Source organism: Coffea eugenioides, chromosome 10, assembly GCF_003713205.1.
Source record: "Coffea eugenioides isolate CCC68of chromosome 10, Ceug_1.0, whole genome shotgun sequence".
Classification (NCBI taxonomy): Eukaryota; Viridiplantae; Streptophyta; class Magnoliopsida; order Gentianales; family Rubiaceae; genus Coffea; species Coffea eugenioides.
Genome location: NC_040044.1, coordinates 6,399,278 through 6,414,838, shown reverse-complemented (window position 1 = coordinate 6,414,838; position 15,561 = coordinate 6,399,278). Strand labels below are relative to the sequence as shown.

General features: G+C 35.9%; 2 protein-coding genes across 4 annotated transcripts; both read right to left on the bottom strand.

The window, feature by feature from the left end:
* Window positions 1-4,889: 4,889 nt before the first annotated feature.
* Window positions 4,890-9,078, bottom strand: LOC113749956 (7-deoxyloganetin glucosyltransferase). 3 transcript variants are annotated; one of them, XM_027293845.1, is made up of 3 exons: window positions 9,048-9,078; window positions 6,036-6,530; window positions 4,890-5,818 (listed from the first exon to the last, which is right to left on the bottom strand). In XM_027293845.1, the coding sequence occupies exons 1-3, from the start codon at window positions 9,076-9,078 to the stop codon at window positions 4,890-4,892; spliced, it is 1,455 nt and encodes a 484-aa protein (XP_027149646.1). The 3 variants fall into 3 exon arrangements, with proteins under 3 accessions (XP_027149646.1, XP_027149648.1, XP_027149647.1); XM_027293847.1 differs by lacking the exon at window positions 9,048-9,078 and having other exon boundaries at window positions 4,890-5,030; window positions 5,067-5,818; window positions 6,036-6,552; XM_027293846.1 differs by lacking the exon at window positions 9,048-9,078 and having other exon boundaries at window positions 6,036-6,552.
* Window positions 9,079-13,475: 4,397 nt separating this feature from the next.
* LOC113750292 (7-deoxyloganetin glucosyltransferase-like) lies at window positions 13,476-15,293 on the bottom strand. The gene is made up of 2 exons (XM_027294288.1): window positions 14,774-15,293; window positions 13,476-14,461 (listed from the first exon to the last, which is right to left on the bottom strand). The coding sequence occupies exons 1-2, from the start codon at window positions 15,291-15,293 to the stop codon at window positions 13,476-13,478; spliced, it is 1,506 nt and encodes a 501-aa protein (XP_027150089.1).
* Window positions 15,294-15,561: the final 268 nt, after the last annotated feature.

Below are 15,561 nucleotides of genomic sequence, written 5' to 3'. Positions count from 1 at the left end.
TTGACCCCAACCGCTCGCGATGTGAAGAAGGCCAAGTCTTGCACTCTTGCTTGGATGCATTTAATTAATGAATTATTGGATTGGAACATACCATCAGTAATAAGCATTCCTAACTAATTCATCAGAACTCATCTCGGGAAGTCTCTTTCTCGCGTCTTGCAAATGGGATATTTATTTCCCGCCAGACATTGGCCATTGGCCATTTGCCTCACGAGAATGAGCGCCTTGACATCTTCCCGGCAACTTCGAATTTCCTTCATCCCTGTCCCTCCTTAATTCCACCGATGCAGGTTCGAAGACTCGGCCGAGACGTCTCGGTCTCGGCCGAGTCGTCTCCGTCTCGGCTTAGCCCTAGACGAGACCGCGACGAAACGTTTCCGAGATACGTGACAGGCCGAGACGTCACCGTGAATAGTTGAAACAGCCGAGTCACACCGAGTCACTCCGAGTCATCCCGAATTAACTTGAATTTTTATTAATTTTTAATTATTTTTATTTATCATATTTTTTACAATTTTTAGAATATTAAATATTTCAAAAATTCACGTCTCGCCGAGACCGCGACCGATATGTCGAGACCGATGTGGAACGGTCCAAGCCGTGACCGCGACCGTGACCGTGACTTTGAACCGTGGATGCAACCGTGTTTACCTTTGGCCAGGCCTCGTGGATCCCTGCTATAATTACCAGCAAAATTTTGTGTAAATTGCACTTTTAAGTTTATGTTTCTATTTCACTTGGCAGTTGGAGTCATTTGCAATCCTGTGTATCCTCAAAACCTTTACATGTCCAACATTCTAAACTTCCTCTTGAACCAAAGTCCACGATAATAACCTGAAGTTAAATGATACAAATAAAAGATGTGACTTAATTTCCAGAAACTGAAGAGGGCCAACGGTTAGCAGCACTGGGATCATGGAATCAAGTTCTTGGATGACTCGAACCTCCAACTCACGGAATGCATGCATAATTACTGCAGATCCTTTATGGGATTCCCATATTGCTCGTCCTAATCTGAACCATTACATCAGTTGAGTCCCTAATGTGAGGTACGGTAGAGAGATCCTACAATCTTATGAGTTGAGAACAAGAACATCATGATCAGTTTCTCACCATACTCCTTTAACAGATTAGTGTGATTGGGAGCTGGCAAGTGTTGGTGTTTCTTAACTCATCATCCCGAGGAAAAATCCTGGGCTGGGTTGGTAACAGGACAAAGCGGTTATTTTTTTTTTAATCAGAGGGCAATAGTTAGACTAATCTATTTTTATTTCTACTCTAACCTACACCAAGGGATGGGAGAGACCCAATGAAACTTAAAGAAATCGACAGAAACTAAACTATTATGGAACTAGACGAATGCACTACACATACATATGAATTAGAAAAAGTCACGTATAATAACACATTAATAAAAGATAAGATTTTAAATTTTTAACCTCTTGCTCGTAAAAATTTAAAATCTTTGGCGGTGATTAATAGTGCGAAGAGCCGTTGGTTGACGATGCGGTTATTTGAGCTGCCTTTTCTTTTTTTTTTTGCGAAACGGAATAAGACACACACACACAATAATACAAACAAACACGCAGGAGTTAGCAGCTAACCGATCCGAAGGTAATCTAAGCAGGACCACAAGACACATCCATCCATCCGGCCAATTGGTATTTGAGCTGCCTTTTCTCACTTCATTGAAATCGGCAATTCTGACTCAAGACAGGTTGCATGAGTGGGTCTAGGGCCCCATTGCCCCGGATGGAACTATCAAGAAGTTGACTCAGTGGAAGGCATGGAACTGGTCATGTCTGGTGTTCATCCTTTCTGATGGCTGTGTGGAATAATCTGCTCCTCTAATTAAATTTCACAAATCCGGGTATTATATATGTCTTCAATTACTAATGATTTTTCCATCAAAGTTTGCAAAATAACTACCATCATTTAAGTGAAAAATAGGTTAAGGATTGAAGTGTTTTTTAGAGCTGGCAATTTGTCCCAAGTCCCAATGGGCTACCTATCCCCAAAGGAACTTTGGGCGGGATGGGTATTATAATTTGGTATTGGGTTTAAGTTGGGACACATCCCAACTATACCCATTAATGAATGGGAAAGGATGGGAAATACTTGGGTACCCATTGGGCTCAAATGGCAAGGGCTCCGTTTGGATTAGCTGTTTTTGGTAGGTGTTTTTGAAATATTTTATTGTAGCAGTGTTTATGAAAAATTTTTACTATAAAATTTTTTTGAAATATTTGATATATTAATATGGATGGGATGTTTCTTGAGTTATTGTATATTACTGTAACATTGTATTTGAAAAACTTATTTTTTGAAAAAAAAGTCAATCCAAACGGAATCTTAGATTCAAAAATTATCTTTAACAATTTTTATAGTCATACCAGCGAATATAATCTAGTAGTCTTCCTAGTCATTATCCACAAGAATTTCCAGCATTTCAGTTAGTTTAGACCTGTCATCCTTGGACAATGATAAGGATAAATATTCAACATCCTAAGGACCTTGGCCATCTTGATATATGTTGGAATATGGCTGTATATCTATCTTTTCCTTTATTTGTTAATCCAATTTTTGGTGGGAATCTTGAGTATAAAGCACTTGCATGTTTATTTAATAAAACTAAAAGAAATTTAATAAATCAAAAATATTAAAATTATATAAAAATAAAAAATGAATTAAAGGAAAAAAAATATGTAGAAAATGGATTTGGGTATTGGGCGGGATCAATCTAAACCCATCCCAAAATGATCCCGCCCAAGTTAGTCCCAAAACACATATGGGTAAGGTTGGGCCCAAACCCATATGACTCGGTTCCATCTCAAACCCAAGCAAATCCCGCCCATCCCGCCCATTTTGCCACCTCTAGTGTTTTTTGGGTAAAAACATGAGGGCGATGGAACTAATGCTGTCAGAAAATGTTATCTTCAGCGATAAGTAACTGAAAAATTCATTTTGTTTGTTACACTGAATCTTATGTACTTTCATTTCTGTTTGTTAAGTACTAAATCTAATATATTTGAGTGTATATGATATTAAATAATAAATAAATAACTTATTACCTATAAATAAATTTGAAGTAAGTCTTGTTTATAAAATTTAACGCATTCAAATGGTGACAGTGTATATACTGTCAGTGTATATAAGATTTACTATTTTTATTTTTATTTTTTTAAATAAAGGGTCACATATTGGGTTGTGTGGTGAGCACTTTGAAAACAGTCACCGCCGACAGAGGTTACTACAATTGCTATTTTAGAATCGCCGTACAAAAAAGGAAAAAAGGAAAAAAGAAAAGAGATGAGGAATTAGAGCGATTATTGCGTAATTGATGGGATCTTTTTCCTCTTCTTTTCTTTGTTATTTCACTACAAGTAAACTTAAGTTCGTCATTTTTTTTTTCTGTCACAATTTTTAAGGTAAATGTCAAGTACAACAATGTTCACCTCATCTGCTTAACACCAATTTTGGTGTCCAACGTCCATGACGATTCTGTTTGTAGTGGAAATCTTTGAGACATCAGAGTTAGTTTATGAACGTAACCGATCAGGAAAAGTGAGATGAAAACTTGCTAATGGGATCTGGAAGGAAAGAATTAAAAGTGCAAATGGGAGGTGCAATTAATTGTCTGTCTAACTCGAAGGATTAGTGGGATAGAGCCTCTTGGATCGTGTATGAGCAAATACAGATTTTCTCCATTTGGTTATCAGGGGTCAATTTGATTTTCTCCAGGGGTTGATAATGTATGACAAAAAGGCGAGCATAATCACTTCCTCAATAATGGAGGAGAAAACAAAGAGATTAAAAAACGCAGATGTAAGCATGGAGTGGTATGGTTGCGGGCTAACGGCAGGGTTGGGTGGGGGCGTTGATTGTTGACCTTAGTATTGTAGTTGTATAATAAACTATAAAATGCCTTCAATAATTGCCATCGCCTACCAATGTTAGGACGGCCATTCTTCAAAACCTTTCATTCTTATATGCTTAAAAAAAAAAAGAAAAAAATTTCACTCTTATAGTTTGTGCATTCAATCGTTGCCATCGCCTATCAATGTTACGAAAAATGTTGGATTGGGTGGTAAAAGTAGAAGGTTTTGGATTCAAAATCTTTCACTTATTAAAAAAATAACGATGTGGCAGCTGGAAATTCCATGAGAACGAGGCCTTCCTTTTCTCACATAAAAAAGAAGAAAAAAAAAAGTAAAAAGGGTTGGAATTTGACATTCAGCATTATAACCTGCTTTATTAATAAGTTAAGAGTAATGGAGGTAGTGATAGGTTGGATAGTTTAGAGGAGAGAGTGTAAATAAACGATTTTGAATTCAAACCCTTTCATTTACATGGTAAAAAAAAATGTTGAGAGTAGTGGGAATTTGCTATAATTAAACTCCCTGCACTTTATAAATGAATTAAATATTGAAGAGTACCATATCCTAAATAAGTTAGTTTCATGATTTTTTGGTCGGTAACTGTGTATAACTTGATATTGCAACTCTTTTTTATTTTATGAATTAGTACATCCAATAAAAAAATCTTTAATGAATTCATATATTCAATAAAAAAAAATTTTAACTTCACATAATCTGAGCGTAGTCCTTGGACTCGAGGACCTGATCAAATGTTTGCCGACGCAGTATTCCATGCCAAATTGCAGTATTTTGCATTTAATAATGCAGACAGGGACCTCAATATATTCCAAAGGTTTGCTTTGCTTACTAGATGGGAGTTCGAAATCAATAATATTAACTCTCTAGGAAAGGATAAGCACAAAAGAACATCAAAGGATTATAACCCCCGTATACAATTACAAATATGAAAAATAGAGATAATTTATTTATAGAATTGAAAGAAATTCGTTACATAAATATGCTATTCTGATTTTACTTGGAGAGAAGCACCTGGACCACCTTCTCCAAATTGGAGTAAGAAGAGCCACCCGAACTTTTAGCTGCTTCTTCAGCCTTGTTCTTCCACTCCAAGGCTTTTTTCTTCATGTCCTTTCCCTTTTCTCTAACCATCAACTCAGTCACTAGGCTCTCAACCTCTTCCCTCTTAACATTATTGTCTATCTCCAATCCATTGCCCCATTTGGTGCAGCAGAACCAGCAATTGGTCTGTTGTTCGGCGAAAAACGGCCAACAAATCATGGGCACCCCACTACAGATGCTCTCGAGAGTTGAATTCCATCCGCTATGAGTTAAGAATCCTCCAATGGCAGGATGGCTAAGAACTTGTTCCTGAGGGCACCAGCTTGCTAGTAGGCCTCTATCTTTAGTTTCCTCCAAAAATTCAGGAGGAAGAATTGCAGAGTCGCCAGAGACAAGATCAGGCCTAATGATCCACAAAAATGTTTGTTTACTGTTTGCAAGTCCCCATGCAAACTCCACAAGCTGGTCAGCAGTCATAACAGTGATGCTTCCAAAGTTTACATAGACAACAGAATTGTGATCCTTTGAATCAAGCCATTCTAGGCACTCGGGCTCTTCTTTCCAAAGATTTGACCCTAAAACTGATAACCTCTCGTCTTTCACCTCTTTCTGGAGAAACTGTAGAGGCCCAATGGCGTAGATGGGAGGAAGGATGGCAGACAGAGCGTTTATAACATCATCTTCCAGCTCCTCAAATGTGTTCAAAATAATAGCTAAAGCCTTCTTGGATCTCTCAGTCTCTTGCAACACGAACTTTGTCATGTAGTCATCCGGATTTGTAGTTCTTAAGAAACTTGGAAGATCTCTCAGACGTATATCTTTCATCGCGGGAATCCAATCTATAGCTTGCTCAAGGTATCCATTTGACAAGTAACTTGCATCTGCAATTAACAAGGATTTACAATTTTAACTCGATTAAAAAATAAAAAAGAAGATACAGGAATTACTCTCTTAAATGCCATTAAGCTAGTTGCCAAGGGGGTTATATTATATCTATTCGCAGTGCAGAAGTTCAGAAGTCCAACTAGTGCTAAAAAGTCTCTCTCACGAGAGCTCAAAAGAGAAATACTACAAAAAGTTCTTGGGACTGAAGAGTACCTTTGAGTGGTGTGAGACCCTTTTCTATGAGCTTAGCATAGTGCATATAACCCAGGAATCCACATGCACTAGGAGTCCAAAACAATATTTCTGGGACGCCTAGTTCTGCGGCAGCTTCAAGAGTAAAGCTCATGACACCATCAGAAACTATGCAAGAAACAGGGGGAACTTGTGATGAGGAGGGATCATTAAGTTCTGCAAGGAGATCTCTAAATGGACCTAAGCAATGAGTAGTGGTGGATTCACAAAGGGAGGGAACGTCTTGGGTGGCATCAACATCAGAAGGAGGAAGCCCATCAGGAATGGCTTTAAACTGGAAATCAGGCAAGCCATTGAGGGCATCAGGACCTCTAGACTTGAGCAAACGTTTGTGGTTGAATTCTGTGTTAACAAAGGTTATATGAAACCCTTTATGATGAAGGAGCTTGGCTAGTTTCAGCATAGGGTTTATGTGACCCTGTGCTGGATATGGAATACAAACAGCATGAGGCTTTTCTGGCAGAGACATGGAACCCATTGCTTGTGTTTTTTTCCCCTTCACTTTCTTTTGTTGTTGGAATGAGTTTTGATGCTTAAGCCTATGGCTATCTATCCAAATTTATAGCGGGCGAAGCAATTTGTGAAAATTGAAAAAGCAAAATTTAGCGTGCGTAATAATGAAAAATTAGAAGTCAACGACAAAATGGTCTGCTGCCCCTTGTCGACATGGCAAGGCCAACCCCACAGTATAGTACCGCTCCGACTTTAATTTGGGTAAATTACTGCAAATCTCCATGTGATTTTATCTATTGATCACTTCTCTCCAAACGTTATAAAGTATTCACATAACCCATGTAGTTTAATTTATCAGTGAAGATTTGACGAAAAGTAGCTTCCGTAATATCCTCAGTTGAAATGCTAGTATTGTCATTTAGGTAGATAGTAATCATGATTAGGGATAACCAATTTACGTAAATTTATAGGGAGATTATGTAAATATATGCAAAGCAACGGAGGAGTTAAGTGGATAATGTAATCTTAGCACGTGTGTTTCTGAAACGTATCTAGGTCAATTGCTATAGCTTGAGTTGCTTTCATTTTTTCACCCTACATAAATTACAAAGAAGTTTGTGTAGATATTTTGAAACGTAGAAGATCGTGTGATAATATATAAAGCTATTATATTACACGAGTAGATGGTAATTTGCACACATTAAAGTCCAAACTTTCAAACGCTGGAAAATTAATTTCATCCTATGCAGGGAAGAAATCTCTGGACATCCTACCCACACGGATCACACAATGGCAAAAAAATGGATGAAGACGTAAATGATCTCGAATTATTGCAGATCTGATCCGTCAGAATCTGATTTTTTACAAGAAGGGTTATTGATGTGAACGTGAAATTGAGCCCAAGTGACATGCTTTCTCATTTCCAGACTTGCATACCTGTTGGCCAATGAGCATTGTTTGGACAGCCATTTTTTAAAGAAAAATTATTATATTTTTCGTGAACATATTTTCCAATCACCTTTTTGCCTCATATATATCAAATCGCTATAATAATTTTTCTACAAAAAATCTAGAAAAATGCAATCCAAACACAACCCAAATTATGAAACCAAAACCAAAAGTTGATTTGTTTGGTAGTCAATCTCGCAGTTAGGCTTTAATTGATGCTTTTGATTCAGTTCAGGGCGCCACCTGCCCTATTAAAAATGCAAATCATTGCGGAGACGCTTGAAAATTAATTGAAAAGGGACCTATGAAAAAGAAAGGGTGGAAGTCTGCCAGCACCGAGAAGAGATTATAAAAATGTTCAGAACAGACAAATAATGAAATATACAAGAACATATTGACCCCAGGATTTGTCACACATAGTTTAAGTGATCATGACAGCGAAAATCTTTTATTACTTTATCAATGTTTGAGCTTCATCCTTAAAACAAAATCTCTTAGGTTAATATGTATTTTGTACAGAAAGAAATGTCATTTTGTCGCTTCGAGAAAGGTTGAGTTAGATGGTAAGATAGATAATATTGTATATAAAAGATATTGAATTCAAGATCTTTCACTTTATAAAAAAAAAAAAAAACATCATTACTCTAAATTAATTTACGTACCCTTAGCAGCCTGCCCTCTTTGGTGCAATAACCCTTCTTCTTGTTTGATCGTAATTTACGTACTCTAGCAGCTTGCCTTATTTATGTATTTTTGTCAAAGTTATTGCAAAGCTATTGGGGTTTTTGTCAAAGTCTTTGATAAAATGGCAAATTTCCATTTCTAAAAAGGAAAAATTTTACAGAGTTTGAATTTCTGAAGGCGAAAGTTGAATTTGATAGTGGCGCTCTCAATAGAGACAGAAAGAAGCATATTTTGGTTTGACCAGCAAAGTGGCTATAGTGTACTGCTCATTGAAATTGTCACGCAATACGTCGTCCCAACTTGCAAATAGCTTGAGGGTTTGCATGAATTGACCAGAAAGAAGCATTCAATAGAGACAGAAAGAAGCACCCGCAAAGTGGCTATAGTGTACTACTTCTTGAAATTGTCACGCAATACGTTGTCTCAACTTGCAAATATCTAGAGGGTTTGCATGAATTGACCATTAGATCTCTACTCTCAATCTCTTTTTTTTTTTGGGTGTAATATCTATAGATACTATTATCAAATCATATCTACTTTGTCATATGAATTGGAAGAAAATATCTTGGGAATTCGAAAGCTAAAATTGTCTTACAATAAAGTATAGCAAGAATTCATAGATATTTTATATGAATTGGAACAAAATAACATGGAATCTTGAAAGCTACAATTGTCTTACATGGAAAGGGCAATTATCAATGACACCGCTGGACTCTGAAAGTTTCTTGCGTTTGTAAAATAAGATACCATATCTTCAACCTCATTATTTAAAAAAGATTTGTTGAACTGAAAAAAGGACACGCTTTGGACGCTGATCCGGACATCTGGGTTGGATGATAAAACAAAATTCTGATCTAAACAAAAATATAATAAGTGGCGTATTCAGACTTTGATACCTGTTAGAATTGAGTGTACGCATTCAACACAATTCAAGTTTTGGTCCAACTAAAAGGAATATCACCTCCAGTATTATTGGAGCATGTTATTTGTCAGGCTAATTTTGGATATATCTCAATGAAGGCACATAAACTCTACAGCATATATAAAGTTGAAGAATGAATCTTTGATATCTTTTTCTCTTCTTTTTTTTTAACTGTACCTTTGATGTCTTCATAACAATGCAAATTTGATGAAGTTGTAAAACAGGCAACTGACTGTTTGAAAACAATATATTATGAAGGGGACAAAAGAGTGTAAGGAAAATAATTTAGGAGTCCGGTGAATAGTTTCCTCTAAATTGTATCAAATTTGGTTGTCAGAATTGTTCTCAACTATGGAGTAAGATTTTCATGATGGAATTGAAACACCCGTTAACGCTGATAACTGTTGAGAAGATTGGAGAAGTATAGATACCTAGACTGAAAATTAGGAAGAGGAAGTTCAACTATATATACATAAAATTAACAGATGAGATGAGGTTAAGTGTTTAGGGTTTGCATGTGCACAAACATGTGGGATGTCGCCACCATGTCCAAAATCTCATTCCAATATTTGCTTCTGTCCCAAGCCCAGGTTGTGATCAGAAGGATGGTCCTGCCTATTCGAAAAGCGCCAATCCATTTGATATGCACACATTTCTAAACCCCATCAACCATTCTGCAGAATCTGCAGGAGTTGAATTGATCGTTGAATGGGTGCAACTGGGTCATGAGTTACACACAATCCAGTGGTCCTTTTTTTTTTTTTTTTTTTTGGAATAATGCCTTCAAGCACTCAACAGATCAGCAATTCAGGCATTATAACCATGAGGACAGCGATTTGTTCAACGCTGTCCTCATCAAGAACTGCAGATAACAATTGAATATAACATAAAGCTAGTAATATAAGTTTGAGTAATGGATCCGTTGCATGGGTTAATTCGTCCAATTAAATAAGATGCTTTGAATAGATTAGTCTATCATGTTGAGGATTGCATTTATGATTTGTTTAATTATTTGTACTTAGCACAGCAGCCGCGGAACCTAATAAATAGAAATTGACCTTTATATTTTATAAAGTATATAATTCTGTGCTTTCGAAGATATTAATTTTATGCTTTTGTTTTTTGAGCAAAACTAAAAACTTTTCCATTGATCAAGAAATGAAGAATTGTTTGTACTCGTGTTTCTTTTCCCCTTTGAGAGATCATGTCAAATCAAATTGTGCATTTTCAAGCATAAAATTCATAAATTGTGCATTTCAAGCATAAAATTCATCACATCAATCGACTCTTTCTTTTTTTTTTCTTTTTTTGGAGATGTACGGAGAGAATAAAAAATACTACGGATTTATCAAGTTAAAAAGTTTTACCAATTATGTCTTTTCCAACAATTCATGCTACAATGCACTACACATACATGGAAGTAATTTTCCAACAATAATTGAACTTAGGTTTTGATGCCAAGGAATTCTACTTTTAAATGTTAGGGTGATAAGATAAATATTAGTAAGAATTCACATCTACTTTATACGAATTGACGGAAAAAAAAACTCCGAAAATTGAAAGCTGCAATTGATGGCGCTGAAAAAGGCATTCATTAATAACACCAACAGACTCTGAAAGTTGCTTGCAGTTATGAGATAAGATACCATATCCTCCACCCCTGTTATTTAAAATGATTTGCTGAATTAAAACAAAAGAACCCAAAAAAAAAGGAGTTGCTCTGAGCACTGAACCGGACATGTCTTGAGTATTAGTAGTAAAAGCTCTGGTAAAAACAAATATCATAAGTGGCACATTTAGAATTTGGTAATTCTTTGGATTTGTGTAGGTATTCAATAGTTCAAGTTTTTGTCCAACCAAAAGGAGCACCTTCAAACCATTAGAGGGTCCGTTTAATTCTCGAGTTATCTCAATGACAGTGGATAATCGACGTCAATAAAAAGGGTTAAGAACGAATAATTGAGTTCTTGATACCAAAAGGGTCAAGACTTTTTCTCCACCATAAAGTAAATTGTCATGATAGAACTGAATCATTTGTTAGAGTAAAAATTATTATAATATAAGGAGCGGATGTGGCCAAATAAAAATTAGGAAAAAGGCATCTATCATTATTAATGTTAAGTTTGAAAGGTTTACTTGATGGTTGCCTTATATATATAAATATATGTGTGTGTGTGTGTGTTTGCCGGCTAACTTTGTGACTTTGTAACCTGTGTTTGTAACCACATAAGTGATTACGTAGTTGTGGCTTGCATGCGCACAAAAATGTGGGTTATTAAGCCACGACCTCCACAATCTCATTCGAATGTTTTCTTCTGTCCCGAAAATGATTCAGGGTGCTACCATGGCATAGTGAACTGGATTGGATCTACACTCATTGGCGAACTAATTCATTCCGTGATCAGGTGAAGAGGCCGGTTTTTAGGGTTGAAATTTATCATCTATGGAGGGCTAGGAACGTAACCAAGCTGCATTTCACCAAACCTCTATGACTACTGTAGCTATTGTGCGTTCAACTCTCTCTGCAGTCCGAGATGTAGTAGCAGGTTGGAGTAAAGTTCCACTGTCCAAAGATAACTGGGAGCTAGCTATGGAACTTGGGCTGCAACATAGTTGTTTTAGCTGATGGATGTAGTTTGGCTGATGAGTTTTTGTATTTAGTTTAGTGAGATCTTGATGTAATTGGAATGTACGTACCATTCCTGTGTCACTGTGTATACTCTTTCATGCTTGATTAATTGAAAGTTAAAAGTTGCTCAAAAAAAAAAAAGGAAAAAATGATTCAAGGAGTTGATTTTTTTTTTACTCGGTAGTAGATACCTGTGAAATTAATCCTAAAAAATGAAAATACATGTCCAAAACTAGCAAATTCAGTGCCAGTCCTGCTTATTACGTGAGAATAAAAAAAACTTATATAAATAGTACATGACAATTTAAATAATAGAACACTTAATATAAATATAAAAGTTGACATTGAATTGCTACTAAAAAGTGGCACTAAAAATTTCATGTGCCAATACAAAAGTATACGGCAAATGGATCCGATCATATTTTGCTTAAGCAGCGTTTGCCCGCAATAGCGAAAACTTTTTACTAAGGTTCCATTTGATAAAAGTGAATCTAAATTCTGAAGTCGGAATTCTGAAATCTGAATACTGAAATAATTAATTTGCTGAATTTTAAGCACTGAAAAAATATATGAATGTCTGAATTTTAATGCTAAATCTATTTATACTGTTTGATAAATATTTATAGCTGAATGCTTAATAAGTTTAATTTGATAATTTTGCCCTTATATCCTTTCATTTAAAAAAGAAATAGAATCTATGATTTAATTAGTTTAAAATTGTTAAGTATGAAAATGACAATATTTATTTTAAAATCAATTTAATATAAAAGATGAAATATATCATATGAGGAGTATGAAGAAGATGTGAAAATCATTAAAAAGAGAGAAAAGAGAAACTAAAAATCGTTAGATAGAGAATATTATGTTGTTTAATTAGATAAGAATTTTGAACATAATTAACAAATAAGGGTAGATTTGATAGATAAGATAAGGTAGTTGAAATAATTCTATTGATTCTTATCAGAATTAAGCATTCAGTTAGGATTCTTGTGCTGAAAAAAATACACACAGATTCAGCACTGCTTAACAAGTTCAACAAATAGACTTTCATTTATCAAATACTCAAAACATCTGAATGTCTGAAAAAATTCAGATTCAGCACTTTTTTATGTTATCAAACAGACCCTAAGTTGATTTCAGAAACACGAAGTTAGAGTGCTAAAAAAAAAAGAAAAAAACTTAGAGCAAGAATATACATCTATACTATTCTGTTGGTACTCTCAAGCTTTCGATTCCACCATTCACATCAAGTACATTCTTGTAGTTTCAATTTATCGCTATAGCATTGTTTAGATTTTGGGATTAGTGGAAGAATGGTTTTGTGTTTTAAAAATTTGAAAATGTCAAAACTGTTCAGAAAATTTGAAAAGTCAAAAAATGAAATCCAAGATATCTCGAGTATCATATCTCAAAAAAAACTTTTATTTTTCAACTTTTGAATTAAAATAAATCATAATTTATAATTATAATCCATAAGGGACCCTTAAAACTGTTTGACGAAGTCCATTTCCAACAAATTTTCCAATTCTTGAAGTATACTGTTACTGCAATTACACCTTTAAAAAATCATCAAACAGAAAACGACAAGTTTTCGATCAAGAATTCAAGAAAGTTGCATAAAAAAAAAAACCATCCGAGACTGACAGTACAACGAAACATGTTGAATTCTCAAATTCCGTGGCGTATTGGGCGGCTTATTGGATGCTTTTTGACTCCTAGAAATCACTCCTTAATGATGAAAATTACTGAATGACCAAGTCCCACATTAAGGAGGCCAATTATTAACCTTATCGTGGTTGGACTCCAACGTGTCTAATGTCTTGGGTTGTTGCAGTTGACTGATCAAATTCTCAAAATTCACGGAAGAAGAACCACTAGAACAAGAAGCAGCATCTTCTGCCAATTTTTTCCACTCCATGACTTTTTTCTTCATCTCCTTACCTTTCTTTCCAGACATTAACTCTATAACAAGACTTTCAACTTCATCCCTCTTAACATTATTGTCTATCTCCATTCCAATGCCCCACTTGGTGCAGCAAATCCAGCAATTGGTTTGTTGATCAGCGAAAAATGGCCAACATATCATAGGCACCCCACTGCTCATACTTTCAATTGTGGAATTCCATCCACTATGAGTTAAGAATCCTCCCACAGACGAGTGGCTAAGAACTGTCCCTTGATTGCACCAACTTGCAAACAAGCCTCTATGTTTGGTTTCTTCCACAAATTCGTCAGGAAGAATAGCTAGATCGCCCTTGACGAGATCAGGCCTTATGATCCATAAAAAAGTTTGTTTGCTGTTAGCGAGTCCCCATGCAAATTCAACTAGTTGCTCAGGTGTCATTACAGTAATGCTTCCAAAGTTCACATAAACCACGGAGTTTGGTTCTTTTGAATCAAGCCATTCAAGACATTCTGGTTCTTCCTTCCAAAGATTTGATCCCAGTACTTCTAGACTCTTATCATCAACCTGATTCTGGAGGACATGTACTGGCCCAATGGGATAGATTGGGGGAAGGTAAGCTGGAAGGGAACTTATTACATCATGGTCCAGTTCTTCAAAAGTATTTAAAATAATAGCGGAAGCCCTTTGAGCACTCTCAGTTATTTGTAGGATGAATTTTAGAATAAAGTCATCTGGATTTGTGGTTCTTAGGAAACTTGGAAGATCTCTCAAACGAATGCCTTCCATTCCGGGAATGATCCATTCAAGAACTGTATCAAGATACCCATTTGTCAAGTAACTAGCATCTGCAAAAGGTAACATAGTGATTTAGTTTCATCAAAATTGCAGAAGTTGAAAAAGAAAAAGAAAAAGAATTTTATCCTTCTCTTGAAACTATTAAAATTCTATATACACAATACACTCTTCTTAGGATGTGAAAGTAAATGATATAAAATCAAGAAGTTCTGCATCCGCCTCAGGCACTAAAACAGTCAAACACACTTTAGAAAGCAGTAAAAATTTTAATTAAGGAAAGTTCCCAAAATATACATGAAAAAAGAAAAAAACAACGGAAGAGTATGAAACATTTTGAACTTGAATTTTGGATTTATCATTACCTTTGAGTGGCGTGATACCCTTGTCAATAAGTTGTGAAAAGTGGAAGATTGCCAAGTAGGAACATGCACTGGCGGTCCAAAGATAAATTTCGGGAATGCCTAGCTCTTCAGCAGCTGCAAGCGTGAAGCTCATAGCTGCATCCGAAATTATGCAAGAAACAGGAGGTACGTTGGAGGAAGAGGTATCATTGAGTCTGGCAAGAAGTTCTCTAAATGGACCTAAGCCATGCTTGTCGGTGGACTCACAAAGGGAAGCAATATCTTGGGTGGCATCCACATCAGAAGGAGGAAGCCCATCAGGAATGGTTTCGAATTGGAAATCAGGTAAACCATTGAGGGAATCAGGACCTCTAGATTTTAGCAAGCGTTTGTAGTTGAATTCGCTGTTAACAAAAGTGATATGGAAGCCTTTGTGGTGAAGGAGCTTGGCAAGTTCAAGCATGGGGTTTATGTGACCCTGAGCAGGGAATGGGATGCAGACTGCATGAGGCTTCTTCTCTAACAAAGAAATGGAATCCATTCTTTAAAGTTTGAAATTTTGAGGAGGATTCAAAACAATGAAATGGTTATAAAATTGCTGTAATTAGCAAGTAATAAGAGAACCTGAAGAAGAAATATATAGGTCGATCGTGTTAAGAGGTTTGCAATTTGCATGCAGCCATGAGTGCGTTGATTATTCTTTAATCTTACAGGGTTCTGAAAATCTGACTTGATTATTTCGTGCAAGAAAAAGTCAATTTAGCAAGCAACCTCCAGTTGCTGAAGGTGGAACGGAAAAAGTCAATTTA